Source organism: Scleropages formosus, chromosome 14 (assembly GCF_900964775.1).
Source record: "Scleropages formosus chromosome 14, fSclFor1.1, whole genome shotgun sequence".
Taxonomy (NCBI): Eukaryota; Metazoa; Chordata; class Actinopteri; order Osteoglossiformes; family Osteoglossidae; genus Scleropages; species Scleropages formosus.
Window position 1 is genome coordinate 23,643,825 of NC_041819.1, and position 13,658 is coordinate 23,657,482.

Genomic DNA, 13,658 nt, shown 5'->3' on the forward strand with positions numbered 1-13,658 from the left:
GAAAGAGCTGAAATGCTTGAAGGCCATTGCTTAAAGCAAACTTTTTTCCATTGAATGCTATTGCTCACTTTATTTGGTCTTCTACACTGCATGTACTCAACAAGCAAAGCACACTGCAGAGCAAGCCAAACTGGTTATTTACAGTTAGGGCAAAAAGTACAAAGCAAGGAAGTTGAGCCATAAAAACATTTTGCAGATGCTTTTCTCCAAAGCAAAATTCCAATGAACCCCGTTATCAATCCATATAACTTATTCACCATGGTGACTTACACTGGGTCACTCACCCATACATCAGTGGAATCCACACCACACCTGACCAGCATGCTTTGGACTGGGAGAACAAAACCCATGCAGACATGGAGAACATGCAAATGCCACACAGACTGAGCAGGGATTGAACCCATGTCCTCTAGCACCAGATAAGCACTGAAATAACAGCACTGCTCAAAGCAAATCTCAAGTCATTTCAACTACAAACCAGTCCAACAAAGAAAATCTCAGCAACCCTGCCTGAACATTGGCACCAACTGGTGTTAGTTTGAAAGTTTCCATGGGACAGTTAGTATTTGCAAATACTAACAACTCACCTCAAGGTTGTATTAACTGGTAATTTGTTTAGAGAATTGTGTAGCTGTAAGTCACATGGAACAATGATGGAAAAATATTCCATAAAGCAGAGTAGTCTTTTGTAGACTATCACTTTATATTTTAGACTTACTGGGAAGAGCAATCACAAAATGGAGGTCTTTACCAGTGGTTCATACCCCTGAGGAGCTTTGTATAAAGCTAGAAACAAATTGACTATGCTCATCCCTTGAGTACTTCCTAGATGTAGCAACTGGATTAGTGAACAATGACATTAGGATTCCATCAGTAATTTATTTTTACTTGTAAAAGTTGTTCCCAGTAGAGCAGCGAGTCCAATGATTACTACATTCCATGGAGCACAGTAGTCAGTGCTACACCTTGTATACAACTAGGCCTTGTAATTGAAAAGCTCTTCAAGCCACTTGTTCACTGGATGAACATGAACATTTACAAGCCAAAAGGAACAAAGCTTAAACCTTGTACCCTAATAAGGAGACTCCTGCTCAGTACATGTAGGAAAGGTAATGTTTATTTCAAGTTCACAAGAGAGCTCAACAGGTCATGCTGAATGACTGCAACACCTGCAATGAGAAGCCTTCAATTAGAAGTAGCCAAATGACCTGAATTGCTTCCACAGTGTAAGATGCAGCTTACCCTAAGATGCTTCATTGCCCTTGTCCTAGGAAGAAAGGAAAGGATAATGTTGAATGCAAGTAGACATTATCCTTATAGAGGCTATAAATGTTTAAAGGCTCACCTGGAAGAAATCTGTGCCAGTATTTCCTGAACTGACTGCCAGAAGCCCATCCAGTTGGTGCAGATCCAGCCCTCAGCTGGAAACCTGATGTTTGAGCAGGGGAACCAACACCTTGGCCAGAGCTAGAGATTCCATGTGAGGCCATTTGCTGTGCAATGGCAAGATGGTTACCAGCCTCCTGGGACGAACTGACAGAGCCAGTAGACATGGAGCCTTGCAGAGGTCTGGTGTGTGCAGCACCAGCACTGACATGATTAGATCCAGTGGTACGGTGGGAACCTAAGCTATGTGCAGCAGTATAAGTGTCAGCCAACTCAGGAAAGCCTTGGACAACCAACCCCTGCTTGGTCACAGGCAGAGGGATTCCAAAGGACATTTGTGATCTTGTCTTTTGCAAAGTGGGACTACTGACCAAGCCAAAGGTGCTTGGAGAATCACCACTTCTGTGATCAACAGAAGGCAAAGTAGAACCATACCTAGCCTGAGAGCCTTGCCCCACATTACAACCATCATTCTTCCTCCCAGGGGAGCTAGGCACAGAACTGACCAGAGCAGACCCAAACTGAGACTGTACTCCCTGCACATAACCAGGGTCAGTCATTTGACTGAAACCATAACCCAGAGGGCTCAGGATTTGTTTAGATCCAGAGCCCTGTTGTAGAGGAGCAGATATTGCCTGCATCCCATATCTCTGGGGAAAAGCATTCCTAGTCCAATAATGCAAGTCCCGAGTGGACTCATAGCTAGGTTGAGGAGTGACATGCGAACCAGAACCGTAGCTCATCACAGCAACTTGATATGGCAAGGAAGGCCAGTCTGTCCCCTGAAAAGGCATATGGGGAACATAAGGTGTACCTGAAGTAACCTGAGATACTAGGTTTTGGTAACCAGGGTTGCTCTGAGAGCCAGAAGCCTGACCCACACCAAGACTGGTTGTGGTACTTGTACCTTGTCCACTAAAGCCAGTTTGTGCACAGCCCATATTGCATGGAGCTCGAGAGACACTCGGCAAGCTTAAGACCTGGCCAGATGTACTGACACCCTGGGAGTTCATGCCAGGGGAATAACTATAGCCAGCTGGACGGTTGGAGGATGTTAGTTGGGAAACTAGGGTCTGGGTGGTACCGTCACTACCCGGAAAGCCATGCCTAGTGCGGTAGCCAGTAGGCAAGGAAAAACCACACCTCTCCTGGGAAGCAGCAGCAGGTGGTGCTAAGCCACTGGGGACCCATGTTGACCCAGAGCCCAACTGGGTATACGGGCCTTGCAAATAGCCAGAGGCTTTCCAACTAGGGTCGGAACCTCGAGCACTCAAGCCATGGGTCAATACAGAACTACCCCGTACAAAAGGTGGTGCGAGTTGAGCTCCTGCTTCATGAGCCAAGCCAAGATTTGTGTGGGATCCCAGAGCCATGGGATAACTGTAGCTGGCAGGTGAGCCAACTGACTGCTGGGAGTCCAGCCCTTGAGTAGAAGCATAGCTGACCTGAGGTATACTGGAATAAGGATGGTATTCTAGGGTTTGAGCAGAACCAGAATTAGTGTGGGAACCAACGCCTTGAGAGGGCACTAGAAGGGTGTAAGCATATCTGTTCATTTCATGCAAGGATCCAGAACCATAGTTCATATGCGGTAAACCTGGAGCAGAGCTATAGCTACTTGGAATGGTGTAGTAGGGCAGAGCACCAGTACCCTGAGCAGAACCCCCATGGGAACCTGTCCCCCCTCCCAGTCCATATGCCAGTGGGTAAGCAGCAACATGACCACTCTGGGAAGAGCCAAGGGGGATTGGAGTGCCTGCAGCAAAAGCAGCCCTGGTATGAGCACTTGTCCTAGGAGGACACGTGCTCCGGGTATTAACATGCTGGGCAGAACCAAAGCCATCCTTGAATCTCTCACTTGGAGCAGAGAGAGAGCTAAAGATACTTGAAGCTACATTGTTGGTAGCTAGGGGGTCTCCGCCTAACCTCTGATATCCTGCCCAGAGGTTACTGGAGGCTGGTGTGACTGCAACAGGGATGGCACTGCTGAGGGAGTTTGTGGTCTGGCTAGACTCATATATGGCTGAAATAGGCTTGTTTGAGGTAGGCTCATAGCTGCTGAGCTGGGATGAACTGAAACGGCCACCAGTGGCAACAGCATTTGGATAATATTGCTGTTGAGCACCAAAGCCATGACCTGTCACAACATGAAAGAATAGAATTGACCAAGTGAAACAAGGACTATGTTGTAAGCATTATGTCTTCCACTAAAAGATACTGCTCACCTTCATGGGCTTTTATACAGGCTATACTCACTGACAAGCAAAGCACTCTGTAAAACAAGCCAGACAAGTCATTATATTTGATACACATGAAGGAACAAAAGGCAACTCCAAACAAATAAAACACTTACCTTAAGTAAAGGTCAAGAGCCATTGTGCAAATCTAGACCAACCCAGTAAAAGCTACTACAGCAACCTTGCCTATACAAAAGAGCTTACATGGAGCTCTTCACCCCACACTGGATACCTTTCTACTGGGAACTTGTTGCCTTTAAGTCCTTTCAAGCTGATCAGGAACAGCTGAAAACAATTGAAACCACTGATTGGATCAGGGTTAGTGACTCAACACCCACGTCACGTATAACTATTTCGATCAGTCACTTTTTTAAGATGTTTCATTTTTTTTTTTTCCTTTCTTTGTTAAGTGATTTCTTGTTGAGGGATTTTTTTTTGTTTTGGCTCAGCTCAGAAATGTAATATTTAAATTTACTGTGATCTTTAATTAAATGCTGCTTTAATTTTTAATTGTTAACACTGTGTGCTTTTCTGCCTGATTTCACTTTTTTGGATCTCAGGAGGATGTTTATGCTGAGGCTGTGCGTGGGATCACATCCCCTACTTTCATGAGTACTGAAGAATCATCAGGAATCAGGACACTCATAATGCAGCACTTCACCACTTCTTAATAGTCAAAGTTAGTAAAATTCACACACACACACACACACACACACACACACACACACACATTTTCAGAACCGCTTGTCCCATACGGGGTCACGGAGCCTACCTGGCAACACAGGGCGTAAGGCCAGAGGGGGAGGGAACACACCCAGGACGGGACACCAGTCCACCGCAAGGCACCCCAAGCAGGACTTGAACCCCAGACCTACCGGAGAGCAGGACCCAGTCCAACCCACTGCGCCACCACGCCCCCTAGTAAAATTCAGAAAAGAGGAATTTTTAACCAGATGTGGGTAACAATGAGTTACCGAAGTACATTTTTGCAGAAATTGTACTTTTACATAGAAAGTTAACATAACCTAAAGTTATCGCTTCAGTTTCACCTGGGTTTTACATGTGTTGTCATCCTTGTCTGCATCCTTGACACCTTTTAAAAAAAAAAAAACATGTAATGCTATGTCATTGCGTTTCTGTTGTGTCCCTAGCTGGTTAAGCACTAACTGGCAGCAGCAGTGATAGAATATCACTTAAATAGCTAAGACCATTTATCAAGCTGCAGTCAACTAGTTTTTGCTCAAGCCAATGCGCGCACACACACACACACACACTGAAGCCACTTGTCCCGAGTGGCATTGCAGCAAACCGGAGCCTAACCGCAAGGCACCTCAAGGAGGGCTTGATCCCCAGACCCAACAGAGAGCAGGACCTGGCCAAACCCTCCGTGTCACCGCAGCCCCCTCAAGCCACTGCTTATTACTAATTTTGATAGTCTTTACCAGTCATTGCTGATACATCCAGAGAACGTGACTAACCTCATAAGGTTCTACCTATTTTGAATTTCTCGCATCTGAACTGACTGGTCTTTTTCTGTTATTGGGACAGAGTTGCAATTCACGGGACAATCAGTCTTGTAGCAGAGATTGAAAATTGTCACCTCAAGGTTGTATTAATTGGTGAACTGTAGTCTGCACACACACGCAGCTCTATAGTTGTAAGTCTCCTTGAAGAAAGTGATGACATGGTCTAGAAAGTAGCAGAGTGCAGTCTTTTGTGCTTGATTAGTGTCATTTATGCACAGACTTACTGGAAAGATGAGAATATCTAGGATGCCTTTCTAACCTTGCCCGTACATAGTAGCCCTGAGAAGCTTTGTATGAAGCCCCATAGTTTCAGTTCACTCAATTTCAGAAGTACCGTTTAGTTATGCTCCTCCCTTTGATATAGTGAAATTCTAGTAGTACCAGTCCTATAAACATAGCCTTTAGGAGAAGCAAAGGCATGTTCCCTTTTGTGAACAATAGTTCCTAGATGTTTGTCATGACCAGTACAGTGGCACACACCTCTCCGGAGTCAGAGAAGGCAAAGGACGCAGACAACAGTCATGAATGTTTTACTGGAACACCAGCACAGAATAAAAAAAAAAAAAATGGTCTTGCTCTCCAGCCCCCTTTTCCTCCAGGACCTGCACTTCAAACTTGCCTGCTTAGCACCCCCCCCAGCGTTCCTCTCTTCTGCTCCCAACCACCATTGCATTCCCTGTAAATCCCCCCAGGGGTGGAGCACTTCACATTTCACCCAGAATCCAGCTGTTTGCAACAGACCTGGTTCCTGCATAAACTGATAATGAAGGTCATTACAGCAATATTTGCTACAGTGTCAAATTGATAGTGGGCTACTTAGGTTAGCCCCTGCTAATCTAATTTGAGATCCATGATGGATTATCATTTGTAGATGTTGCTTTAGTACATTGGCAGCAACTGGATTAGATAGTTGAGTAGTACAGTGGTATTATGGCTCCAACAATAATTATTGGATGCTTGTCAGATTCACCCTCACTAGAAAATTGAGTCCCAATGACTACCTTCCATGGAGTCTTGTTTCAAGCAAGGATCCAGAACCATATGAAGCCTGTATGTTATTAGTCTGACCAGAACCATAGTTCACATGAAGTAAACCTGGAGCAGGCATATAGCTACTTGGAATCCTGTAGTATGGCAGAGCACCAGTGCTCTGAGCAGAAGCTCTCCAGTAGCCTGTCCCCTGTGCTGGTCTATATGCCAGGGGGGTAACTGCCAACTTGATCAGAAGCATGACCACTCTGGGAAAAGCTCAGGTGGATTGGACTGGCTGCAGCAGAAGCAGGACTGGTCTGACCACGTTGACCAAGTATGCTCTGGGATCCAAGATGCTTTGAAGAACCAAAGCCATACTATCTATCTATCTATCTATCTATCTATCTATCTATCTATCTATCTATCTATCTATGTCAGGTTTAACCCCTTCACTGGCTTAACCCTTTCTCACAATACCTATTTTTTACTCATTGGAAAAACACTCTTCTTCCTTTCAGTATAAGCATGCATGAGCATAGACCCAATGACACTGGTCCTATGATTTTTTTAAATAGTACATAAATACATATTCTGTTGGAAAATAGCAGAAAAACAGAGAAGTAGTTTGACATTTTTAAGGCTCTTTTGTGTTTCCAACTTTTCTATTGTATTACGACGGATTTGGCTGAAACTGTTACCTCATTAATCATGATGATCAATCAGGGCCAATTATTTTGTGCATAAGTATGAATACATTTTCAGGCTTAGATAATGATCTCTCGCCGGCATGTCATGGAGGGGAAAAGGAGGTCCTCCACGGAAGTCCTCCAGACAACGCTGGGGTCTGGTGATGTAATTTGCACAAAGTGAGACCTGGTGAGCCGCCGGTGGAGCCTTAATGACTGTCTTGGTGGATGGATTTCATTACGGCACCATCTGAAAGGGGACAGTAATGGATTTCAGCCCATTAAGAAAGGTGTCCCGGCTTCTCGAAATAATTCCTTTGTATAGCTTCTGTACCTCCAACAAACTCAAAACCTAAATAATCATAATAATAAGAATTGTAATAATACATTCACTTAATAGTGAATATCAGTATCTAATTATATCTGTGTTTTTTTTTGTTATAACTGATGTTGTCCATTCATCCATTATCATTAACTGCTTCACCTAAGCAGGGCCACAGTGGTCCAGAGCCTATTCTGGAAAAGCAGGTTGTGAAGTAGGGTACAACCTGCATGGTATGCCAGTCCATTGCAGGGCAGTCACACACACAACCTATGGGCAGTGTAGAGTCCCCATTTCACCTGAAACACACACAAACTCCACAGACACAGAGTGGGGAATCATACCCATGTCCAAACCCACAGCTGTTATGAGCTGTGAGCCACCAGCGTTACCTACTGTGCCACCGTGTCACTTGTATAACTCACTTGGCGGGAAATAAATAAATACACCCTCCTATATTAGGAGTGTATAAATATTTATGCAGTGTGCCTTGCTATATTATTCATATCAAACGACTGAATCGTATATGAAAATCATTATTTCTGAGAAATGAATGCCTTTATCTACAAACCCAGAGAAGACTCTATGTCAAGTGTTGAACTTTGGCATTTCGAGGGTCCACCGAGTGTAGCTCCAGGTTGTGGCCCCTCGAGACTTTGATCGCAGCACGGCAGGTGCCACTAAGCCGCAGGGCCGTTATCGTGGCGCTCCCAGGACCTCAATCACGCTCCGTGGCATCTGAAGACATGGTAATTTGATCTGCTGGAGATAGGGGGGTGCACTAAGCAGGTAAATCCCCTCGGCCCGTATCTAAATGACTGTTTTGACACATCAAATGAGGTAAATGCACTAGATTCTCTGGCCATCTCAGAAAATCACAAATCCTCTTAGTCTTTTTTCCTTGATACACACTTATAACTTCAAGCATGTAGGCAATTTGGGAAGGAAAACGAAGTTCAGCCCCAGAATTGACCGGTTGTGCGAACATTCACTCCCATATACAGGTAGATCTGTGGGTGGAGGAAGTAACAGTTGTTACTGAGTTATTAAAGGGTATTTTGCGGAGCATGAATTATTCTGTCTCTGTTGGCCTTTTCATGCATGGCTGGGGGTGAAGTGGGCATAATGGGTCCACTTTCCTCTTTCTTCTTCCAGGAAGTAATCATCTTGAAAGACCTACTAGGAACACTGAGATGAAGGAAATGTAGAACACGTCACTGTTCTACCATGATTCTCAACACAGGAGAGTCTCATATATATATATTAGACATTACAAGCAAGATAAGTAACTATAACTATATATACATATTTACATGTACTCATTTAGTTGAGGCTTTTCTCCAAAGAAACCTACAGCGTTAAGGTACTTGCACTTATTCACCCATTTACACAGCCGGGTAATTTTACTGGAGCAATTTGGGGTAAGTACCCTGCTCAAAGGTACTACATCCGAAGGTCGGAATTGAATCTATGAGCTTTGGGTCCCAAGGCAATAGCTGTAACCTCTACACTTCCAGCTGTCCCTATATATATATATATATATAAAATTATTGTTATTATTATTTCTTTATTTTTTTACAGATATTCAGTCCCAGGATAACTGAATTACTGTTATTGCCCTGTGTCTGACAATAACAAGCTGCTCCGAGTGTAACTGTGCTGTTACCGTACAAATTAAGTACAGTAGGAGTGCCATGTAACACCATGGTAACACAGCCCTCGGTGGTGGAGCACCGCTGCGTCACACTGGGGTTCTCTTCTGCCGAGCATGATATGAAGAAAGGATGCAGTATTTAAATAGCCGTCGTAAACTTGATATTATAAATTAATATTTTACCAGTTATGGCTTTCCATGCGGAAAGAGAGGCTTGTTACTGCTGAGGACAAACAAACAGTGCCAGGTTAATCAGAATGCAATTATTTTTGCACTGTAAGGAATTTTATTTTAAATTGTACATGTTTGTTCTGAATTTAGACTGAGGATTCAAATAAAGAAATTGAAAACTCAACTGAGTAGGATGTGTCATGCTGGGGGTTCCAGGGGAGGTAACAGGGACTGGCAGCACTGGCTGCAGTGCGGGGATGGAGCAGCATGGCCCTGGCGTGCACCAAATGTCACAGCCATTAAACCGAGCCATAACTGCAGAATCCCTGCTCCCAGGTGCTTCGTGTGCCACTGGCAGGGCTACGAGCAATGGTTGTGAAGAAGCATGTGGTCGGCACAACCGGGGCATCGCAAGTGGCCCCTGGTGCAGATGTCCTCAGAATAACTTGATTTACATACTTTTACACTGACACTTGACACAGGTAATGCAGGTTAAGCAACTTGCTTAAGGGTACAGCGAAATTAAGTCCTTGAGTAACTGAATCACAAATCTGGTTGTACATTTATTAATTTAAGTGATGCCTTTGGAGGAAACAATTTATAATACACTTACTCCCATTAACTGCTCCTAATTCCTGAAAATGGACTGCATATCGAAAGACCGGATAAAGAAAAGACTTATTCCATTATTATTACTCACTCAAAGGGAGAAATTCCACTTTATTCCAACCCATCCTAAGTTCATCAAAAATCATCCACAAAACTGGCAAAAGTCTTAGTGAAAAAGTTGTGACACAATTTAAAATAGAATGATTAATTACTAATAATAGCTAATATGATTTCGCAAAGTAAATGTATCAGGATTGTGTATGTGGACCAGCTTGAGGAAGACAAAGGCTATATGTCACATTTCTGACTGAATAACTAGAGGATATTATAAGATAAATATCATTTAAAAATTAAAGCTCAAAGATGCAAAAGAGAGGATGCAGGGTGAGTGCCCAAGTGAGATTTTAGAGTACCACAGTGCAGATGAGAGCGTGGGTACACTGTTCCCACAATGCAGTGCGCCCTCGGTCTCACACAGTGGCTTGGTGCAAATTTCAGACTCAGTTTATTGTGATGAACTGAAGGTTGTGGCCCAAACCCAATGCTGCAGACCCGATCGATGAAAATCTGGTCTAATTAATGATATGTAGTATTAATCAGTGCAGACAAGATAGACGAAGAACTGGATACTGCGAGACCAAATAACAGGGCTGAGTGTAATAGGTTTGTTTACCCAGGTGGAAATTGAACCTGGTTCCTTTGATTGCAATTCAATGGTTTTAACCACTATGCCCCCTGCTGACCTTTGTGTAACCATGGTATCACTACTGCTGGTGGAATCTGTCACCTCATTTTCTCCTCCACAGTGGGATCCTCTTTGCCCCGCCCATTACTTTGCAATCCATTTTTCCCAATTAACTTGGATTCTCAACCCTAAGTCATCCCATGTATCTGGTGCGTATCAACAAACCGAACCATTAATCAAACCCACAGACACCGACGAAATGGTTAATATATTTCCAGAATTCATCGTCAGATTTATTAGATTTATGAAATAACTGTGTCCATATATTATTCATTTATTTACAACTGCAGGCAGAGACCAGTATAATTGAAGGGATGTAGTTAAAATGCTAAAGCACCCAGGATTTAGTTTAAATCAGCTAAAATTTTGCAGAGAATTTCTTATTTCCACCCTCCTACTGAAAGCATCAAGCAGAAAAGGATGATGTAGTGCGTAAAGTGCAGCGTTAAGTTCCAAAGCAGACCGAACCCTTCGAAAACCAGAATTTTATTCGTGCTGCAGAAAATCAAGCCAATACCCTTTATGCACATGCACAATTCATCCCAATTTCTTTTACTTTTATTTTTTTATTGCTTATTATAAATTTGAAGGTCATCCTGAAACATATACTATATTTTACTGATTCTAATAGTATTGCTCTAATACTTTAGTTTGGAGAGTATGTTTATAAACAAGCACACACACACACACACACACACACACACACACAAGGAAGCAGCTGCCTTTGGACCTGAAGGAGCTGAGTTCAAATGTCACATCCTCTTGTCGTACCCTTGATCAAGATACTTACCCTTTAGTGACACAGTAAAAATGATCAGCTGTATAAAGCGGTAACTCAGCCAAACGTTGTAAATCACTTTGGAGAAGAGCGTCAGCTAAATGAATAAATGTGTATGTTAGCAATATTTAAGCGCCTATATGACCATTGCTGTTATTGAACTGATATACCTAACACATTTTTTGAAAATAATTTGCTTGGCCAGAATAAAACACTGTGCCGCCCCTTGGGTTCCTGGGAGTGGAGCTGAGAAACGTTCTGTTAGACGAGGCGGTCAGCCTTGGTCTTGGGTTAAGAGAAACGAGAGACTCTCACGTTCAGCTAAAAAAACACATTAATTCATTAAAACTTCTAGCTTTCTGCAGAAAATTCACATTCTTTCCTTTGCTGTCATTTAATGTACACATTTTTTTTTTAATTACTGGTTCTGGGTAAGCAGAATTTATAACATCACCTTTTTGGTGTAAATAACAGATTTATGACAGTGAAACTGTACCAAAGACTACAGGGATGGTTATTCACAGTTATTTCCTGTTACAGGTGTTTTAAACATTGTATTATCAAGCGTATCAAAAGAAAGTGACATTTAAAAGGGAGATTTAGATGAACAGTCTGTAAGTGTTTAATTTGAGGATAATATTTCAAAGATGCCCAGTGGGATGAAAATGGGCTCTGTGTGTGTGTGTGTGTGTGTGTGTGTGTGTGTGTGTGTGGGGTGACCTCTCACTGGGTTCAGACCATGGAGAAAGTCCACTTTCTACACGCATGTTCGTCTTGTAAGAAGACCTCTGAACCGCAACCATGCCGGGCATTTAAAACACACCTGGCGAGCAACGGTCTGTTCATTGTGTGCCGTGAAAATCGCTTTAGAGGCCTTCTGGGGAGCCTTTCCATGCGTTAATGATGGGGCAGCTGTGCATCTAAACTGGAAGTGGTGCCTTTTCAGGCCACTGTGGAGCATCAGGGCCTCCAGGGGACATCATGGTTTCTGCAAAGGATCAGGGATTCTGGAGCATCAAGGACTTTGGGGGTATTACAGTTTTTGGGGAGCATCAGGGTTTGGTTGGAAGATCAGTCCCCGCTTCTCCTGAGCTCCCGCACAGCTCTGCTGTTAAGCAGCTGCTCACAGGATTAAAAGCGTCACAAACACACTTTTGTGCCGCCGTTTCATGTTACACACTGGAACGAATCAGACAGGCACGAATTTAAGCCGAAAATCATGCCTGACATCAATATTTAACCGTGGGGGGGGGGACTTGCTGTTTTTGGGCTGCTCAAGGTGTGTTGTAGTATTTTATTTTTCCCTCTCTATGAATTTCATCCGCATGTTTATTAATGCAGTGCCATTTTAATAGAACAAGAGAGTGTGAGCATGTTGCCTTTTCCTCTCCTTTCCTCTCATCTCAGATATATGTTCTGGTCCAATAACATGTTCCATTTCATAATGAGGTCCTACAGCAATCACGCAACCACTGCCTCCAGGGCACTTTTTATACACTTTTCCCTAAATGGATCCAGCGCACAAATATTTTACATTGATTTACCCTAATGTACTGCAGAGTTACAATATTTTTACTGTATCAGTTTAGAGGTGGGACCGAGTCCTGCTCTCCGGTGGGTCTGGGGTTCGAGTCCCGCTTGGAGTGCCTTGTGATGGACTGGCGTCCCGTCCTAGGTGTGTCCCCTCCACCTCCAGCCTTACACCCTGTGTTGCTGGGTTAGGCTCCGGCTCCCTGCGACCCCATTTGGGGTAAGCGGTTCAGACAATGTGTGTGTGTGTTTATATATATATAGTATATATATGTGTGCATACATGTACATGTATGTGAACATATATTTATACATGTGTATTTATATTTATATCTTTATATATGTAAAATTATATATAAACATTTTAATCTCAGTACTAAAGCATTAGATAAATTCCATCAAAATTCAGGATGACCTCCAAAGACCATCTGGTTTCAACGCAGTGGCTTTAACCACAATGTCACCTGCTGTTCCCAACGGACGCAAATTTATGGAAACCTGACACACTGGAAATACATCAATGCACCTGAGGAACCCAGTAAACCTCCGTTTACCTCAGTTCACAGAGAAAGAGTAAAAATCGTTGCAGCTGAGGTTTGAATCCCTCTGGGCTGGGTCACTTTGGGGTCTGTGTGGTCCCACCGGGTTGGGTTGCGGTGCTCTGTAAAGTGTGACCGCACCAGTTGTTTTTCTAACATTACACCTTTTGGTACTGTGGTTACAGGGACAAGTTAACAGACAGTGTGGTTAAAACCCTCAGCTGAGCCCTGATTTCCCTGAACTTGGCCACGGTACTTGAAAAGGTCTAGTAAATCATGTCCAATAAAAGCACCAACAGACCAGAGCGATAATATTAAAAAAGTAACAGAAGAGTGCACTACACACCCAATGCAGTGTGTTATATTTACATATTCAGCTGATACTTTTCTCCAAAGCCACCTGCGATGTCAAGATAATCACACTGATTTACCTGTTTAAATTACAGGATGATTCTTACTGGGGTAATTCAGGGTAGATACCTTGATTAAAGATGGGGGGTGTG

The 13,658-nt window shown here is 43.3% G+C and overlaps 1 protein-coding gene across 1 annotated transcript; it reads right to left on the reverse strand.

The window, feature by feature from the left end:
• Window positions 1-1,099: 1,099 nt before the first annotated feature.
• LOC108928948 (ice nucleation protein-like) lies at window positions 1,100-3,844 on the reverse strand. Its single transcript, XM_018743163.2, has 5 exons — window positions 3,740-3,844; window positions 3,612-3,658; window positions 1,346-3,523; window positions 1,243-1,267; window positions 1,100-1,169 (listed from the first exon to the last, which is right to left on the reverse strand). The coding sequence occupies exons 1-4, from the start codon at window positions 3,760-3,762 to the stop codon at window positions 1,254-1,256; spliced, it is 2,262 nt and encodes a 753-aa protein (XP_018598679.2). The 5' UTR covers window positions 3,763-3,844; the 3' UTR covers window positions 1,100-1,169; window positions 1,243-1,253.
• Window positions 3,845-13,658: the final 9,814 nt, after the last annotated feature.

What these genes read in the sequence shown, in the direction of transcription:
- LOC108928948 (XM_018743163.2), bottom strand. Translation starts at nt 3,762, where the DNA reads ATGGCTCTTGACCTTTACTTAAG. An exon ending in GCTCTTGACCTTTACTTAAG is followed by an intron (nt 3,659 to 3,739) that starts GTAAGTGTTTTA and finishes CTTGTTTTACAG; the next exon opens with AGTGCTTTGCTTGTCAGTGA. An exon ending in CTGTATAAAAGCCCATGAAG is followed by an intron (nt 3,524 to 3,611) that starts GTGAGCAGTATC and finishes ATGTTGTGACAG; the next exon opens with GTCATGGCTTTGGTGCTCAA.